At 38.0% G+C, this 19,254-nt stretch overlaps 5 protein-coding genes across 5 annotated transcripts; 1 reads left to right on the top strand and 4 right to left on the bottom strand.

Annotated features, from left to right (window-relative positions):
• Positions 1-946: 946 nt before the first annotated feature.
• On the bottom strand, positions 947-2,801 carry LOC139187529 (uncharacterized). Its single transcript, XM_070824531.1, has 6 exons — positions 2,762-2,801; positions 2,559-2,657; positions 2,180-2,324; positions 1,839-1,958; positions 1,624-1,695; positions 947-1,299 (listed from the first exon to the last, which is right to left on the bottom strand). Exons 3-6 carry the CDS (start codon positions 2,315-2,317, stop codon positions 1,075-1,077), a joined length of 555 nt encoding a protein of 184 aa, XP_070680632.1. The 5' UTR covers positions 2,318-2,324; positions 2,559-2,657; positions 2,762-2,801; the 3' UTR covers positions 947-1,074.
• LOC114825817 (MYG1 protein C694.04c-like) lies at positions 2,685-3,401 on the bottom strand. Its single transcript, XM_029104826.2, has 2 exons — positions 3,270-3,401; positions 2,685-2,894 (listed from the first exon to the last, which is right to left on the bottom strand). The coding sequence occupies exons 1-2, from the start codon at positions 3,327-3,329 to the stop codon at positions 2,685-2,687; spliced, it is 270 nt and encodes an 89-aa protein (XP_028960659.2). The 5' UTR covers positions 3,330-3,401.
• A 2,467-nt stretch (positions 3,402-5,868) lies between these two features.
• LOC103410054 (protein RBL-like) lies at positions 5,869-10,338 on the top strand. The gene is made up of 6 exons (XM_029105334.2): positions 5,869-6,126; positions 6,294-6,392; positions 7,102-8,189; positions 8,260-8,518; positions 9,096-9,169; positions 9,804-10,338. The coding sequence occupies exons 1-5, from the start codon at positions 6,108-6,110 to the stop codon at positions 9,164-9,166; spliced, it is 1,536 nt and encodes a 511-aa protein (XP_028961167.2). The 5' UTR covers positions 5,869-6,107; the 3' UTR covers positions 9,167-9,169; positions 9,804-10,338.
• A 235-nt stretch (positions 10,339-10,573) lies between these two features.
• LOC103428448 (inactive protein RESTRICTED TEV MOVEMENT 2-like) lies at positions 10,574-12,383 on the bottom strand. The gene is made up of 2 exons (XM_008366552.4): positions 12,159-12,383; positions 10,574-11,761 (listed from the first exon to the last, which is right to left on the bottom strand). The coding sequence occupies exons 1-2, from the start codon at positions 12,295-12,297 to the stop codon at positions 10,704-10,706; spliced, it is 1,197 nt and encodes a 398-aa protein (XP_008364774.2). The 5' UTR covers positions 12,298-12,383; the 3' UTR covers positions 10,574-10,703.
• Positions 12,384-15,154: 2,771 nt separating this feature from the next.
• LOC103420577 (inactive protein RESTRICTED TEV MOVEMENT 2) lies at positions 15,155-16,821 on the bottom strand. The gene is made up of 2 exons (XM_008377372.4): positions 16,549-16,821; positions 15,155-16,150 (listed from the first exon to the last, which is right to left on the bottom strand). The coding sequence occupies exons 1-2, from the start codon at positions 16,721-16,723 to the stop codon at positions 15,264-15,266; spliced, it is 1,062 nt and encodes a 353-aa protein (XP_008375594.3). The 5' UTR covers positions 16,724-16,821; the 3' UTR covers positions 15,155-15,263.
• Positions 16,822-19,254: the final 2,433 nt, after the last annotated feature.

The raw sequence follows: 19,254 nt of genomic DNA, 5'->3' as shown, positions 1-19,254 counted from the left end.
AAGCCTTGGTTTGGGCTATCCACTCTTTATAACTTCATACACACCTTCATAATTTGCGGCTGTCGGATTAACTGAATTATAGAAAATCAAGAACAAAAATTAATCAGGGTGTGTGAGAAGTTAAAAAAAAAGGGTGCGGATAGCTCACCCCTTTTCGGACGAATAAATCGGTTTGCAGTTTTCATTCCAAAAGTTTCAGATGGGATCAGAATTTTCAGATTCACAATGTTTGGAATCTCATAGAATTTTCGCAACATAATTATGAAATAGTTTTTACCAAGTTTTTGATGTTCTTAGACTTTTTAGTATATGTAATCTATCTTTTTTAATATTTAGTATATGATTGCGTTTAAATTTGAGAATCAATTTGCGCTATCATTTGATAACCAGTAACATTTAATTTGAACGTTAGTACTGTAATGCAATCGCCTCTAAGTATAAAAATCTCACCTTAACAATGTAGTTAAGATAGTATGGCATCCACACCGTAAATGACAACCTTGTTATGGTAATACTTATTTCATTTTGCATAATTAACCATAACGTTACAAAAATTATGTGACTTTGAGTAAATTTGAACTATTATCGTGTAACCTTACCTGTTTCGCAATTGAGACATGAATATTACGTCATTTTGTAACACCATTATGATGTTAATTTTGAGGCGAGACTTGAGGGTTTTTGGGGAGATGGAGGTGCTGGCGGTGGTGGTTGTGAGGGTAGAGTGGTTGGAGGAGGCGGTCGATTTGATTGAGAAGGTGGAGGGTTTGGCCGTGCGGTTTAGGGTGAATCCGTGTGCACGTGCATGGTGGCTTCTTGGATCTCTGGCAGTGTAGCCTCTATGTCATCTAGCCAAATGATATATACAAGTCCATCTCCTTTTCATACAAATCATTCTCGTCGGAATTATCCCCTATTTTCTATTTCGCTCATCATGTGACGGAAATTTGGGTTTAACGTTGTGTATAATGAATAAATCATCAAAAAGGGTAAACAGAAAGATATAATTGCATCTTCCGAGTCATTAGCCAAGACCTAGTTGAATTAGTAACGCGCCAATGCAAGTCAATCTTCTCAATCAAACTTCAAACTTGCTTTTGCCATGGCAAGAGCACCTTCATAACTTTGATTTCCACCAACAAATCCACTCATGTGGACAAAAACACATCCGGGAATCCCAGCCGCCTTCGAGAGCTCCTCGTCCCTAAGCCCTCGCCACTGTGATGCAAGAGCCTTCCGGCTCTCAAATCTATCAGGACCAACCGTCACCGCTTTAACTTTCCAGTGTTTCCTATCATCCTGCACATTGTTTGATTGTGATGGTAAAATTACGGACTCTTCTAAGATAAAACATCCAGACATTACCAACACAACTAAACGAAAGGGTAAAGGTCACTAAAAGCGTTCATTTTTTGTTAAAACGCGGCCACAAAGTTGTCCAAGAATACACTACGCTTCCAAATGATCCCAGAGAAATGGTTTTAAAGCTACTTACATTTCCAGTAACTCCTCCGTGAAGAAGCTAAAAATATTTCGACTTGCATGGAAAGAACTTGCATTTTCATAGGTTCATTGCACATGCTTAATAAAATCACAAGCAAGCCACCAGAGAGATAAAGGTACCTCATAGACAACATATTTGATGGGAGGCTCAATCTTCATCTCCTCTTCAAGCTCAAATAAATGTAGCTTCCACTGCGGGGATTAAAAACATATTAACGACATAAAAACAGTTGAAGGTAATGAAGAAATTATCAAGCTAATAGCATCAGAATTATGACAAAGCTTAAACCTAAGAGTATTTAATTGGCAAGACGAATACGCCACTGCATACTTACGGGGCAAGATCGAGTCAAAACCATGATTTCTCCACTTGGATCAACACTCCATCTTGCTAAGAGACACTCCATCACAATAGACCGAGCTGGTAACCATGATTTTGCATGATAACGGTCACTCTGAAATTTGAAAAAAACAATGTCATGGAAAAGGGATGTGATGCAATAATTACAACTAAAACACAACCTCAGTAAATCATTCAGCCCCTGTTTATTTGGTTGTCCTCGAACTTGAAAGAAAGCAAAGTGAAAAATTATCAAAATGAAAACAAAGAGCAAATTCTACATATCTGTTAAGTCTTAATGAAGGGAAGACGTAAACTTAAAAACTCACTTCCTACCAGTTCCATTGCTCGTTGAAAGGCTTCGCTCTCCTTGTCAGATGATTGATCAGGATCTATCCAATCCAAATTCAACCTGCTCACCCGTGAAGACAAGTGTGTGTTATTCACATATCTTGATCCCATTGTGGACAGCATCAATTGCCTGTTGCAAGTAATTAAAATTTTCAAAATTACAGTTGGACTAACAAGAATCCATGTCAAAGAGAATCTTTTGAATGGTAAAGAAAACGAAACTACAAACGCCATTTCAATGAAAACTTGATAAATCAAACATATGCAAAATGGGCATCCATATGTGAGTTCAAATGAAGAGAATGAATCAATTTAAGCAAGTTGCATTTACGTAGAATAGAAAGATGCAGAATTTAGTAGTCACCTCCATAAAGCTTTTGTAAACAGCTAAGAACAACCGATGCACATCGAGGTGGCCTTCATCAACCTGAAGCTCCTTGGCTATTATTTCCTTCCCGAAATGCTACAAACAGATTCAACACAAGGAAAGTTAAACACTTGGAAATCCCATTTCTGCAATCCTTAAAAAGAAAGGACCTTCTGAAGCAAATGCCTTGTAAACCACACCAGCACTACTCAGCTTGGTCTTAAACCCGTGTCCGAAAACCTCCTCAAATCCCTTCTGGTGATGATCATACCGATCCCTACAAGGATCATACACACCCCCAACATCAAGCACAGCATCCAGACCCTCCAAAACCTAAAACCTCAAACAAACAATAACAACAATATGAAATCATAAATTGCCTCAAACATTTCCAATTTCGAGCTCTTTTGGATTGGCTTCTTTAAAAAGCACTATTATTTGGAAGCGTCTTTAAGCGTTTCTATTTGGAGTAGATCGAAACATTTAAGAAAAATGAAAGTGCTTACTAGAAAATGAACTTAAAGTGCTTCTTGAAGGAAGCGCCCTTTTCAAAAAGCACTTCAACTGCTCTATTAAACTCCGAAGCACGTTAAACTATTTTGGTTTGGAAAACTCAGAAGCGCTTTTGATGATGTGAGAGCGTTTCGATTTCTTCATTTACCATAAATTTTCTCGGGAACCAATCAGAATAGGAAGGGGATGGAAAACCTGGGGGTCTCGAGTGCGGACGATTTCGGCATTGGAGAACTTGTCGGTGAGGCGAATCATGAAGCAGCCGAGGGCTTCGTCGCAGTGGAAGCTGCCATTGTGGGTCCCGACTTGCTTAGGTGGAGTAACGGTGGCGATGAGGGAACGAGTGAGGTGGAGGTATAGGCGATGGTGGCGGGTGGGGAAGACGAATGGAAGTGTTTACTTAAACCCTCTGCCTACTAGCGGAAGCATGCCTTACCGCGGATTTCAACAGTCGGAAGTTGGGAGTTTTCGAACCTTACCGCTTTTTTATATAACTAAGTTAAAATTTGTGATGATCATATAAAATTTCTCAATTATTACAGTGGTGGAAAGACGTTGTGCTCTTACATAACGGTGTGAGTTTGAATTCCGTTGATGGTTAATCTAACATTTAACTTACTAACGCTATTGTTTCACTAAAAAAAAAAAAATACAAGTAAAAATGATATGTAAAAATGATATTACTAGACTTTAGTATTCATGAGTTATTTGTATTTTTTATAATTATTATTTTGTCATTAATTCTCACCCTATAAATAAGACAAATGCTAAGGAGACTTAAAAGTGTGATATTTATTTACTCTCCGTCATCTCACGTTTTTAACATAATATTTTATAATGGTTGACACAAGAATTGTGTCAAAAATATTGTGTGGCAAAAAGTCATGGAGAATTGCACTTTTGAGTATGATGCCTATAGGGTTTAGGGTCTAATGAGTGAGTTTATTTGTTGAGTATAGAAGTGCAAGTTAGAATGATGTTTTTGATTTCGATAATATAAAATTTCTAAATTTGAACATGAAAATTTTGATCCAAATTTTTTCTGAAGTATTTTGATAAAAAAAACTTTCAAAAACTTTCGATTTTTATAGTTATTTATTCAAATTATATATTTGTAATCAACTTTTGTATTTTAGTTAGTTTTAGATATATTTGGTGCATTGTTTTTATATTAAACATACATTTATTACCTACTACTACAATTTAGTAATATTTTTCTTACTTGTAATTTCACTTTCAGGCAAATGCAGATGTATAGATTATCAATTCAGATTACTAATGTCGATTGCAGATTTTTAGATGCTAAAGCGATGCAGATTTGGGATCATATGTTGATGTTATGGTGTACGAAAATAAAGCATATAAGCTACTCATTTAGAAGCCAAATTCATAATTGCATATTCCAATAGTGTCAATGCAAGATTCCAATGCAAATTACGAAAAAAAAATAATAAAAAAATTGACTTTATTATCATATACAACTATCACTCAAGTGGTCACTAATTCAAACACTCGAGCGATCGTCGTACGATAATGGTGAGTTTTATATATAAAAAAACATGGGACCCGTCTAGTGCCTACTTGTTAAATTTCTTTATTATATGATTGGGTAGCTCTTTTCCATATCTTATCATTTATTGTAAAAATAAAAAATCACACTCATGAGTTGAAAACGTTGAACAAGAAAAATAGGAATCCCTCTCGTTCTAATCAGGGCTGGTACGAGGAAATTATAGGGTGTGGATAGATGTAAAAAGCCCCGCGTGGGCTTTTCCACGTAAGCATTGGGGATTTCAGAAGACGACAACACTAACACAGCTGTGAGGATCCTCTCCTGAGTTCAGGATGAGAATTTTATTGACCAGCCTATTTGGACCGTTCAAATTTAATTCAACCGTTGTAATTATTATAATTTTTAGAGAGCCTCTGTTTAAAGCCGTTGGATTAAATTTGAACAGTCCAAATGGAATGATCAGGAGAATCCCATCCTGAGCTCAATAGAGAATCCTCTTCACTAACACAGAAGAGAGAGAGGGTGCTTCTTCCTTCCTTTTCATGAGAAATTTTTTACCATGTGTTTTTATATAAATGAGGAAAAAATTGTATTTTTTAGGTTATTAATTTTTGGGGAAAATTGATATAACTTCAATTTTTTAAACCAATAGTAGGAATGGTCCAATTTATTAAAATAAGTCTAATTCTTTAAATTTAATTATTTAATTATCAATAATTATCTCTTAAAAGAAAAAACTTATTGTAAAAATCAAATTTCTTCCTAATTATCTCTTTGATTATTTCTTTTTATATATATTTTTGTTATTTCTTGTTCTTCCTCCTGCTTTAACCCATTTATAGATTTTTTTTTTAATTTTTATAATCAACCTATATAACAGGTTAATTGTATTTATCTACCTATATGACATATTCTTTTTCATAGTCAACCTGTCACATATTAATGTGTCTTGCTTGTAGGTATATTATGTTTTTTTCTACCTTTTAGTTAGGTTTCATATCTCACTTATAGGTATAATATACATTCATATATTTGCTACTTGAGTTAGGGTAGAATGTTTTGCAAATAGATTTATGTTAGTATATTAATTTTTTTTGTTTATAAGATATTAATTAGATATTTTGGAGTTGAAAAATGCATAATATTAAAAGATTTTAATTGATTTTTAATATTTTTAGAAAATATAAAAAGAATATAAAAGAAATAAAAACATATAATTAGATAACTAGAGTCATTCATAAAAACATTCCATGTTTTTTTACTTGGATCTAAAAGCCCCTTAATTTTTTAACACATATATCTCAGTATTTATAAAATAACACCTAATGTGTCATCTCGTGTTCCGATGATGTTGAAACGTCTCTCCTTTTTCAGGGGAGAGGGGGAGAGGAGTGAGGGCGCTCAAGTTTTATTTTCAAACGAATTTCTTTCAATTTCTCCTCCTCCTCCTCCAGCTCTGTTGCTGGTTTCACATCAAAACGCAGCATTTTGCAGAGTTTCTCTTTGATAAGCACATAGCCATGAACGCCCCAATTATCGGTAAACCCCTCTCTCTTCTCTTTCACTTCATCGTTCACTTTTAATTGAAGAATTTTGTTGTCTTTTTCTTTTAATTTGATGGTTTTGGGCAACAAAACCCAAAATCTGAATGATTAAGTGTATAATTAATCAATTAATCAATTAATTAAATACTTAATTGTGTGAAGACCCATTACAAGGGGATTTCCCAGAAGTGATAGAGGAGTATTTGGAGCATGGCGTTATGAAATGCATCGCCTTCAACCGCCGCGGTACCCTTCTGGCTGGTATTTTTTTCCACCCACTTCCGCCCCCATTACTTCCTTTTTCTACTTTTCTGAATAAATTTACAAAAGGATAAACAAAAGCAAAGTTGTAAATTTGGTGCACATTAAGTTTTCCTTTTGAGTAATAAGGACTTGAGTCCACAATTTGTAACATTTGTAGAATTGCTAGCTATCCCATTTCATGCTCAACGTAGCCATTTCATGCTCTGCGTAGCCATTTATTAATTGCCTTCGATTTATGCCCGAAAGAGCTAACAGGAGTGTGTTGGGATTGCAACATTTTGGGAGGTATCTTTTTCTGTTGTTTTTTTTTTCAGATTGGTTCTGTTTTGTAGTTCGTCGGAATTCTGTTATTGTCTTCATGCTTTCCCCTACGACAGTGGTGTTGCTGCAGATTTTATGTTTTTTGTTTTCTAGACGTGGGCTCCTTGTTCACTTGTATGTTGTTCGCTTTTAAATTTTCAATGAAGATTATGTTTCTTATGTAAATTAAATTTAATAAAAAGTCTTAACCACTGTCTTGATCGTCAAGTTGCATCTGCAAAGAATTAAGTGAGGTTGTCTATAGCAAGCCGTAACATTAAATATTGATTGTTTAGTTTAAATTTGATTTTTACCATCATTGACATTTGATGTGTCCTTATGTTACTGGAGATATTCTGAAGGGTCTTCTTCTTATATTCTATACTTGTTTGGTATTCTTGACCAGCGGGGTGCTCTGACGGAAATTGCATCATATGGGATTTTGAGACCAGGGGCATTGCCAAGGAGCTTCGTGATAAAGATTGTGTTGCGGCGATAACTAGTGTATGTTGGTCAAAGTATGGCCATTGCATTCTTGTGTCTGCTGCGGACAAGTCGTTGACACTATGGGATGTTGTCAGTGGAGAGAAGATAACGCGAACAGTACTGCAACAAACCCCTTTACAAGCTCGGCTTCATCCTGGTTCGCCTACTCCATCTCTTTGCCTGGCATGCCCTCTCTCTTCTGCTCCCATCATTGTTGACTTGAATACTGGAAGCACAGTTGTTCTTCCAGTTTCCATTCCTGACTCTAACCCAGGGCTTACCCCTCTGTCACGGAACAAAATCTCTGAGGGAACTCCACCTTTCTCTCCTACTGCTGCTTGCTTTAATAAGCATGGTGATCTAGTATATGCGGGGAACTCCAAAGGTGAAATACTTGTAATAGATTATAAAAGTGTTCAAGTGCGTGCCGTGGTTCCCATTTCTGGAGGTTCTGTGATTAAGAACATAGTATTCAGCAGGAATGGACAGTATTTGCTTACAAATTCAAATGATAGAACAATCAGGATCTACGAGAACCTACTGCCTCTGAAAGATGGACTTAAAACCTTGGATGACCTAAATGAGACCCTTGATGGAATTGATGGTGTTGAGAAGTTGAAAGCTGTTGGATCAAAATGCTTAACGCTTTTCCGTGAGTTTCAAGATGCCATCACAAAGATGCATTGGAAAGCACCTTGTTTCAGTGGTGATGGTGAGTGGGTGATTGGTGGTTCTGCAAGCAAAGGAGAACACAAGATTTACATATGGGATAGGGCTGGGCATCTTGTGAAAATTCTTGAAGGGCCAAAGGAAGCCTTGATCGATTTGGTGTGGCATCCTGTTCACCCCATTGTTGTCTCTGTTTCACTGACTGGTTTGGTTTATATCTGGGCTAAAGATTACACTGAGAACTGGAGTGCATTTGCTCCTGATTTCAAAGAGCTTGAGGAAAATGAGGAATACATAGAACGAGAGGATGAGTTTGATCTAATCCCTGAAACTGAGAAGGTTAGAAGAGTCTGAATCTGGGCTATTTTTTGTTCATTTTCTGGTGTCTAATTTAAAGTTACTGATGCAGGTAAAAGGATCTGATATTAATGAAGATGATGAAGTTGATATTGTGACAGTGGAGAAGGATTCAGCTTTCAGTGATTCAGATATGTCACAGGAAGAGCTTTGCTTTTTACCTGCAATTCCTTCTCCTGATGTTCCGGACCAACAAGATAAGTGCATAGAGAGTTCATCAAAGTTGGTGGATAGTAATTCTGGCTCCCCTATTTCAGAAGAGGGCACACCAAATGGATGTGCAATTGATCATGCATCAAGTCCACTTGAAGGTAAGATTACTACTTTGATGCGTATTATGTGCCTTTGCTTGGTTTTTATCACTTAAATTTCAAGTTCACGAGGAATAGCCCCAGAACTCTCATTCCCATTTTCTATTTTGATAGAAAAAAGAGCAAATTTGTTTTTTGAAAATTTAAAACAGTGCAATGAAGGTTAGCAGTTTATCAGGCATAAATTAATATGCCAATACCATAACAAACATGAAGCAAATTTAAAAAAAAAAAAAAGTAGTTGTCCCAAATAAGCAACCCCAAACAGGCACTAAAACTTCATCTTCAAATCATAGATGATCAATATTCTTTTTCCTTTTCGTGCACAACACACCAATGGAGTAATAACAAAACATTACTCCTTTTCCTTTGGATAATATCATATTAACAACTCCACTAGTAAGCTTAATTTGTGAGGTTTGGTGCTTTCTTTTATATTATTCTGGCAACCAACATAGAATGGTACAGTGATGATCCATAAGACATTGAGCTGGTATTCAGATTGTAAATAACTTTTTTCTTGCACATATTTGTTGGACAATTGGCTCGTATCTAAACTTATATATGTCTAATACAGAGGATGCTGGAGCAACACGCTTGAAAAGAAAACGGAAGCCTTCCGAGAAGGGGTTGGAGTTTCAGGCTTAGAAGGTTAAGAAACCCTTGAAATCTTCTAGTAGAACATTGTAACTTAAACATAAATCTGTAGTCAATTAGGATTTCGCTTCACATGTGTGTGTATGTATATATATTTAAAAGAAACACTTTTTATTAATTTTCTCCATTCTTCTTATATTTCCATAAATATAGGCTACTTAGATTTTCCTAAGTCTGTCATATTTAACATTCACAGCAGAGTGTTGCTCCACTTGTCACTTTTTCTTTCTGTCTTTTAAGAATTATAAAATTAATTCCCTTGCTTGCTGTATGGATCTATTATCTGTGTTAATGGTTTTGTGAGTTTTCTGAATGGTAATTGGGTATTTCTTTGATTAGTCTTCATTTGTACCCTCATAACTGTAAAGCCTTTGAGGTTCTATAAGATTGTTCTGAATTGTTTGTATCTTGAAAATAATTTGAATATAGTTGAAGTAAAATGCTGAGTGAATCGTAGCAACATATAGGACGAGTGAAACATAGAAAATGCTTGGGGAAGTTTTCCAATGAGGGATAATGACGGCCTTATGGGATATATTCGTGTAGAGGTGGCACTTACTATTTCTTTATCCTCCCTAAAGAATGCTTTGATTTATTGATGTCTCACTTTTTTTTTAATTTTCCACAGTTTCAAATACAGCAGCGATGACAACGGTTGATGCTGCTAGGTATGACCATTCTCTTGCATCTTGAAATTTGGGTGCTTATGATAGTGGCAGTGACAAAATATCTGCGGCGACTAACAACCGAAGAAGTATGACATATATCAATGGCACATTGATTAGTTTGCCCAAAGCTTATGATCACTGTTTTGCCAAAGACGTCATAAATGCCTGTATCTTCACCTGCGTAGCACTCCGTAGACAAAATCCTATTTGGATTACTTGATTGAGATTTTGAGCTATGTTGACACTGCAGAAATTTAGGAGGATGAGGGGAGCTTTGGATGATTTTTAGGTATGTTGTATGATTAAATCATGTGCATGTTAGACAAAGCAGTTTGTAATCTTAGTTTAGTCAAAATGACCAGTTTGATCCTCATCGTTGGGTGCCTCTTCAGTTAGGTCTGTGTAATTATAACCGTCTATATCATGTTTGCATGATCTTTTGTTTACAATTGATGACAAAATTAAAGAATTTGTCAATTAGTTGGAAATTTCTTAGTCAAGTCTCTGTATATATGTTTTCTTTCCAGTCAGGTCTGTCTTAACGTCCTATGCACATCTCACAAACATAAAGGCAGATCATGTAATTTTGTTTTGAGTACTAGTTTTGGGGTCCTCTGCAGATCAACATCTCAATTTTTTGTTTCGGGTATGAATCAATTTCGAGATGATATACCCCTACTGAACCAGTCATTTGTATTGCTGTCATCCAAGGATGGATATATATTACACCTGTCTGTAAGGTATATTTATCCGTCGTAGTTAATTTCTATACAAATGGATGTAAAAGCTGCAATACTTGTGTATGTGTTCGTGTAGTTTGTAATAACAGATCTGTAATGGAATGTGAAAAGATGCTGGCCTTAGTTTTTGCCTTTCCCAGAGTACCACAAAATGTAGGATGCAGAAGCCCCTAGCGCCATAAGAACTAGAACCGCTCCGCCCATATTGATCAACATCTGCTTCTTTTCATCATTCATCCCGTTGCCGAGATTTTTCATACGCTCCTTTGCAGCAGCCATCACATGTGCAGCAATAGAACCCTCCTCCTTAGGCTTACTGAAACCCCTGCTCTTGTTCTCTTCCCTCTCTAAAATCTTAAGGAGGGCCCTTGCTTCTTTGCTTCTCTCACCGGTCTCCCTTTCCTTGTGTATATTAGTTTTGACAACGTTCTCAGCATTCTTCGGTTCTGCATCAGCCTTCCCTTTTGCTTCTTTCTGATCCTTGTTTTCAACCCCCGTTTGATAAACACTCTTGGCAGAAGCCTTTCCTCTCTTTCCATCCTGATCACCCTCCTCAGACTTGGGCTCGCCTATGCCTGTTTCCGGACTAGTCAACGGCATCAGCCTCTTCTCATCCTCCTTGTCCTCTTGTGCTTTTGTCTCAGCTGCAGTGCCTTTCGGAGGAGCTAATGGAGGACGACCATTCTTGTCATCCATTTCTTTTTCATCTCTGGCAGTGAAAGTAGCCTTTTCTGCCTTCGACGCGGCAGCAGCAGCAGCTTCCTGAGCGCTTGTCTTGCCCCTTTGTTGTTCACCTTGAGCAGAAGCAGCAGCTGTTTGAGAAATAACTTCCCGACCCTTTGTATCCGAAGAGGTGTCTGTCGGAGGGCCTGCCGGTGTTGTCAAACTCGGCTTTGAAGGAATTGGGTCCTCTTGAACTTTGTGTGGCTTCGGCTTGACCGTGATTGCAGCAGGTTCGGCTGTTGCAGTCCATGTGATGATGACTTTCTTTGGTATTGTAATGGTAAGAATCCCATTGCTAAATTTGGCATGAATTTTAGTTGCGTCGCAATTATGTTGAACCGGAAATGTTTGGTCGAAACGGCTCCATTTGTTGTTGTCGAGAGGTCTTTGTCCATAAACCCTAATCACACCAGGGTTATGCATATATGTAATCTTAGCCTGCTCCTTCACAAAACCTGAAAATAAACCATATATTTTGCAACGCGTGAGTTAGGTCGGTTCAGTTGTCCAATGAGTCGAGAATTCTCCCCGCTCTCTATAAAATAATGTAGATTGTTAATATAATACCAACGTAATTTGGTACAGTCAATTAATTTTAAAATAACTAAAAACCGCTTTCAAATCATCAAAAGCGGTTATGATCATGTTTGGCAGAAAAAGTTAAGAAGTGTTTTTGGATTCAAAAAAGCACTTGCAATTTAATAAAAAATTTTGACGTGCTTCTAATAAAAACGCTTTTACTAAAAGTGCTAATGAGCAAAAATGTTTTATAAAGAAGCAATTCCATACAAGCGCCCAACATGAGTAGAGAGTCAGGTAAGGAAAGAAAGTAGGAAGAGAAAAGTAAGAGACCAGGCAGATGAACTTGTACAATGTGAGCTTGCTGCTCTTCCTTCAATTCAAAGTGGGGCTGGAAATCTTCATAAATGGGACGATGGGATTGTCTTGGGCGGGTCATAGGCATCTCTCCCTCTCGATGTCCCATAGACATCTCTCTCTCTCTCTCTTTCTCTTTCTCTCTCCTGTTTGCCTGCCTTTTGTTAAAGACCGGATTATTGGTGCTTGGTTTTGGGTTTCTTGTAGGAAATGTTGGGTGGCCTGCGTGACAATTTATATGGGGGGGGTTGGGGAGTAGAGGTTTCTTATTAGTGGGACTATTCCTCTTCCAATATTCCTTTTTGGTTGCTTTGGCTTTGTGGTGTTTTACAATTTCAAGCGTCCCTTGGTGTTGTACGAGGTATAACCTCACCTGCAAACTAAAACTAAAGTTGGTTGGTTGCCCTTACCCACCAATTAGGGTTTTATCTTCCTCACTTCTTTCATTTTCTTTTTACAAAGACGTTATTGTAAACTGCTCTAATTTTCGGCAAGTGATATTTTGTTAACCTCCAATAAAATTTATATTATTAATATATAATTTAATAAGCGATTTTATATCGTATCATATCCTATTTTTTACAAATTTATTGTATTATGCCACTGTATATGTGCTTCATAGGTCATACTTAAACACATTTGCATGAATCTGTGTTAATAGTGTTCAATGGTGCTATTCACATATTTATTTTTACTTCTCACACGGTTCTTGTTAATTTTTGTCTGTTAATTTTTTTTAATTTATTCGATTCGACTACCGAAAATTGAAAATGATGTGTAGATTGGACAACCCCAATTTGTATTGGATGGGAAGAGTCTGCAAGCCTGCATGAAGGAATCGAATTGAAACCTGGGGTGGGCTTTGGATTTGACCCTGTACTGACTGTAGTGGGAGGGTGAGAAGGAACCAATTGTGCAAACGAAAAATTCATGGGGCCGGGCAACATAAGGTGGCCCATTCAAACCAAGTGGGCTTCAAACCATGTCACATTTTCATTGACCTAAATCAAAGTAAAGAAAATATCTTATTGCTTAGGTCTAAAACAAAAAATGATCATTGATAAATGATTAATTAGTAAAGACTGGTAATAGTGTTCGCGCGGTGCTTCGGCGTTGTGTCTTGGTACTGTACAATTTTATTTACAATAATGTATAAAGAGTGGTGTCGAGAAGAAGTGAGATTTCATTAATGGCAACTGTACAACTTTGTGAATTGGATAAATTACATTTTACTTCCTCAGGTGTAGGGTCAATTTCAATTTCATACATTAGATGTAGGGTCAATTTTTAAAAAATGTATTAAGTAAACCGTTAAGTGATGACATGACAAATATAAGATCCACGCGGATGTGACTGCCAAATTTGTATCACGTGACAAAAAAAAGGATAAATTACATAGTAGCCTATCAGGTTTGAGGTCTATTACAACCCCATACAACATCTTTAAAACATTTCACTTTCATACCTCGAGTATTATTTTATTTTAAAATAATATTTCTATTACATTTTTCATCCATTGATCTGTTAAGTGCTGACGTGGCTACCACATTTATGTCACGTGGCTGCCAAATAGATGCCACGTGCTAACTTTTTTTTAAACCTTAATTTTCTAAAAAAAAAAAAAAAAAAAAAAAAAAAAAAACTAAAACCGCAACCCCCCACCCCGCAAGCAAACCCAGAAACCCCCTACCCCGCAATAAACCCAGAAACCCGCAACCCCCCCTCTGCATTTCTCTGCTGCTTCCCGTCTTCTCCCTCCCTGGCTGATCAAGTCCAACAATCCAAACCCCCCAACTTTTCTCTCTGCACCCTAAAACCCACATTTCCCACCCCCAAAACCCTCAATCCACACCCGCAAATTCCTAAATGGACCATCGCCGGCCTCCCCGCACAGTCAGCGACCCTCGCCGGTTCTTTTTTCTGCGGTTAAGGTGAAATGTTTTAAAGATGTTGTATAGGGTTGTAATAGAGCTCAAACCTCAGGAACTACTATGTAATTTACCCAAAAAATAATTTTTATAATAATTTACCCAATTAAAAAAAAAAAACAACCCAGAAACCCATCCACTCCCAACTCCCCCGTAAGCCACCACCCCACCCCACCCCATACCCACCTCCCCAGCAACTCCCCCCTCCCCCTCAACTCCACCGCAGGCCGCCCACCCACCTATGTCTTACCTTCTCCCTCTCCTCCACTCTCTTCACCTCCCCTCCCTTGTCTCTCCCCATATCAACATGCACCCAACCCTAATCCCGAAAAAAAATTAAAAAAATAAAATAAATGGAGGCCGGTGAAGGTAAGAGTCCAAATCAAACCTATATCAAAAACCCCAAATCAAACAACCCAAATAAAAAACCCCATTCGGTAGAAACCCAACAAAAAAAAAAAAAAACTGGAAAATATAAACCAGATTCAAGAATAATGGGCGCAGACAACCTGAAGAGGTTGAGCAACAGTTGTTTGGCCGCGAGATTAGGATTATCCTCGTTGTGGGCGGGTCGAATAGGACCAGAGAGGTGAAGGTGGAGAGGTTCGGGATGAGTTGAAACGGGTCGGATCGGGTTGGCAGTGGGGAGTGGGTTGTGGTTTTGGTTGGGAAGGGAGAGGAGGGGAACAAATGGAAGGGGAAAATGGGACAGACGACGAACGAGGATGGATGAGTTGGTGGGTCTCTGGGGAGAGAGAAGGGATGGGAGGTGAAGAGAGTGAAGGAGAGGGAGAAGGGTCGGGGGATGGGTTTCTAGGTTGGTGTTTTTTGTTTTTAATTTTTTATAATAGGATCAATATTATAATATTTTTAATGCATAAAAAATTATTATTTTTGCACAAATTTGGCAGCCACATCAATTTTTAACGGGAAAATATAACGGATGTATTATATTGAAATAAAATAGTACGTGAAATATAAAAGAATTTTTTTTTGAAGATGTTGTATGAGATTGTAATAGATCTCAAATCTGAGGTGGTAAAATGAATGTAAAAGCTGTAATACTTGTTTATGTGTTTGTGTAGTATCTAATAAAAGATTTGTAATGGAATGTGAAAATATGACGGCCTTAGTTTTTGCCTTTCCCAGAGGACTACAGACTGTAGGATGCAGAAGCACCTAGTGCGATAAGAACTAGAATCGCTGCACCCATATTGATCAACATCTTCTTCTCTTCATCATTCATCCTGCTTCCGAGATTTTTCATACCCTCATTTGCAGCAGCCATCACATGTGCGGCAATAGAACCTTCATCTTCAGCCTTCCCTTTTGCTTTTTTCTGATCCTTGTTTTCAACCCCCGTTCGATAAACACTCTCGACAGAAGCCTTTCCTCTCTTTCCATCCTGACCACCCTCTTCAGACTTAGTCTCGGCTTTGCTTGTTTCCGGACTAGTCAACGGTATCAACCTCTTCTCAACCTCCTTATCCTCTTGTGCTTTTGTCTCAGCTGCAGTGCCTTTCGGAGGAGCTAATGGTGGACGACCATTCTTGTCATCCATTTCTTTTTCATCTCTGGCAGTGAAAGTAGCCTTTTCTGTCTTCAACGCGGCAGCAGCAGCAGCTTCCTGAGCACTTGTCTTGCCCCTTTGTTGTTCACCTTGAGCAGAATCAGCAGCTGTTTGAGAAATAACTTCCCGACCCTTTGTATCCGAAGAGGTGTCTGTCGGAGGGCCTGCCGGTGTTGTCAAACTCGGCTTTGAAGGAATTGGGTCCTCTTGAACTTTGTGTGGCTTCGGCTTGACCGTGGTTGCAACAGGTTCGGCTGTTGCAGTCCATGTGATGAATTTCTTTGGTATTGTAATGGTAAGAATCCCATTGCTAAATTTGGCATGAATTTTAGTTGCGTCGCAATTATGTTGAACCGGAAATGTTTGGTCGAAACGGCTCCATGTGTTGTTGTCGAGAGGTCTTTGTCCATGAACCCTAATCACACCATGGTTATACATATAAGTAATCCTAGCCTGCTCCTTCTTAAAACCTGAAAATAAACCGTATATTTTGCAACACATGAGTTAGGTCAGTTCAGTTGTCCAGTGAGTCGAGAATTCTCCCCGCTCTCTATAAAATAATGTAGATTGTTAATATAATATCAACGTAATTTGGTACAATCAATTAATTTTAAAATAACTAAAAACTGCTTTCAAATCATCAAAAGCGCTTATGATCATGTTTGGCAGAAAAAGTTAAGAAGTGTTTTTGGATTCAAAAAAAGCACTTGCAATTTAATAAAAAAATTTGACGTGCTTCTAATAAAAACACTTTTACTGAAAGTGCTAATGAGCAAAAATGTCTTATAAAGAAGCAATTCCATACGAGCGCCCAACATGAGTAGAGAGTCAGGTAAAGAAAGAAAGTAGGAAGAGAAGAGTCAGAGACCAGGCAGATGAACTTGTACAATGTGAGCTTCCTGCTCTTCCTTCAATTCAAAGTAGGGCTGGAAATCTTCATAAATGGGACGATGGGATTGTCTTGGGCGGGTATTAGCATCAGAGCTTCCACCAGGAGGACGATGTCCCATAGGCATCTCTCCCTCTCGATGTCCCATAGACATCTCTCTCTCTCTCTCTCTCTCTCTCTCTCTCTCTCTCTCTCTCCTGTTTGCCTGCCTTTTGTTAAAGACCGTATTATTGGTGCTTGGTTTTGGGTTTCTTGTAGGAAATGTTGGGTGGCCTGCGTGACAATTTATATGGGGGAGGGGGGGGGTTGGGGAGTAGAGGTTTCTTATTAGTGGGACTATTCCTCTTCCAATATTCCTTTTTGGTTGCTTTGGCTTTGTGGTGTTTTACAATTTCAAGCGTCCCTTGGTGTTGTACGAGGTATAACCTCACCTGCAAACTAAAACTAAAGTTGGTTGGTTGCCCTTACCCACCAATTAGGGTTTTATCTTCCTCACTTCTTTCATTTTCCTTTTACAAAGACGTTATTGTAAACTGCTCTAATTTTCGGCAAGTGATATTTTGTTAACCTCCAATAAAATTTATATTATTAATATATAATTTAATAAGCGATTTTATATCGTATCATATCCTATTTTTTACAAATTTATTGTATTATGCCACTGTATATGTGCTTCATAGGTCATACTTAAACACATTTGCATGAATCTGTGTTAATAGTGTTCAATGGTGCTATTCACATATTTATTTTTATTTCTCACAAGGTTCTTGTTAATTTTTGTCTGTTAATCTTTTTTAATTTCTTCGATTCGACTACCGAAAATTGAAAATGATGTGTAGATTGGACAACCCTAATTTGTATTGGATGGGAAGAGTCTGCAAGCCTGCATGAAGGAATCGAATTGAAACCTGGGGTGGGCTTTGGATTTGACCTTGTACTGACTGTAGTGGGAGGGTGAGAAGGAACCAATTGTGCAAACGAAGAATTCATGGGGCCGGGCAACATAAGGTGGCCCATTCAAACCAAGTGGGCTTCAAACCATGTCACATTTTCATTGACCTAAATCAAAGTAAAGAAAATATCTTATTGATTAGGTCTAAAACAAAAATTGATTATTGATAAATGATTAATTAGTAAAGACTGGTAATAGTGTCCGTGCGGTGCTTCGGCGTTGTGTCTTGGTACTGTACAATTTTATTTACAATAACGTATAAAGAGTGGTGTCGAGAAGAAGTCAGATTTCATTAATGGCAACTGTACAACTTTGTGAATTGGATAAATTACATTTTACTTCCTCATGTGTAGGGACAATTTCAATTTCATACATCAGGTGTAGGGTCAATTTTTAGAAAATGTATTAAGTAAACCGTTAAGTGATGACATGAAAAATATAAGATCCACTCTGATGTGACTGCCAAATTTGTATCACGTGACAAAAAAAGGGGTAAATTACATAGTAGCCCATCAGGTTTGAGATCTATTACAACCCCATACAACATCTTTAAAACATTTCACTTTCATACCTCAAGTATTATTTTATTTTAAAATAATATCTTTATTACATTTTTCATCCATTGATCTGTTAAGTGCTGACGTGGCTACCACATTTATGTTACGTGGCTACCACATTTATGTTACGTGGTTGCCAAATATGTGCCACGTGGTAAATTTTTTTTAAACCTTAATTTTCTTTAAAAAAAAAAAAAAAAAAAAAAAAAACTAAAACCGCATCCCCCTACCCCGCAAGCAAACCCAGAAACCCCCTACCCCGCAACAAACCCAGAAACCCGCAACCTCCCCTCTGCATTTCTCTGCTGCTTCCCGTCTTCTCCCTCTCTAGCCGATCAAATCTAACAATCCAAAACCCCGAACTTTTCTCTCTGCACCCTAAAACCCACTTTTCCCACCCCCAAAACCCTCAATCCACACCCGCAAATTCCTAAATGGACCATCGCCGGCCTCCCCGCACAGTCAGCGACCCTCGCCGGTTCTTTTTTCTGCGGTTAAAGTGAAATGTTTTAAAGATGTTGTATAGGGTTGTAATAAACCTCAAACCTCAGGGACTACTATGTAATTTACCCAAAAAATAATTTTGATAATAATTTACCCAATTAAAAAAAAAACAACCCAGAAACCCATACTCCCACCTCCCCCGTAAGCCCCCACCCCACCTCATCCCCCTCAACTCCATCGCAGGCCCCCCACCCACCTATGTCTTACATTCTCCCTCTCCTTCACTCTCTTCACCTCCCCTCCCTTCTCTCTCCCCATATCAACATGCACCCAACCCTAATCCCGAAAAAAAAATAAAAAAAAATAAAAAAATAAATGGAGGCCGGTGAAGGTAAGAGTCCAAATCAAACCCATATCAAAAACCCCAATTCAAACAACCCCAAATCAAACAACCCAAATAAAAAACCCCATTCGGTAGAAACCCAACCAAAAAAATAATAAAAAACTGGAAAATATAAACCAGATTCAAGAACAATGGGCGCAGACAGCCTGAAGAGGTTGAGCAACAGTTGTTTGGCCGCGAGATTAGGATTATCCTCGTTGTGGGCGGGTCGAATAGGACCAGAGAGGTGAAGGTGGAGAGTTTCGAGATGAGTTGAAACGGGTCGGATCGGGGTGGCGGTGGGGGAGTGGGTTGTGGTTTTGGTTGGGAAGGGAGGGGAGGGGAACAAA

Source organism: Malus domestica, chromosome 07 (assembly GCF_042453785.1).
Source record: "Malus domestica chromosome 07, GDT2T_hap1".
Lineage (NCBI taxonomy): Eukaryota > Viridiplantae > Streptophyta > Magnoliopsida > Rosales > Rosaceae > Malus > Malus domestica.
This window is presented reverse-complemented; position numbering and strand designations above follow the sequence as displayed.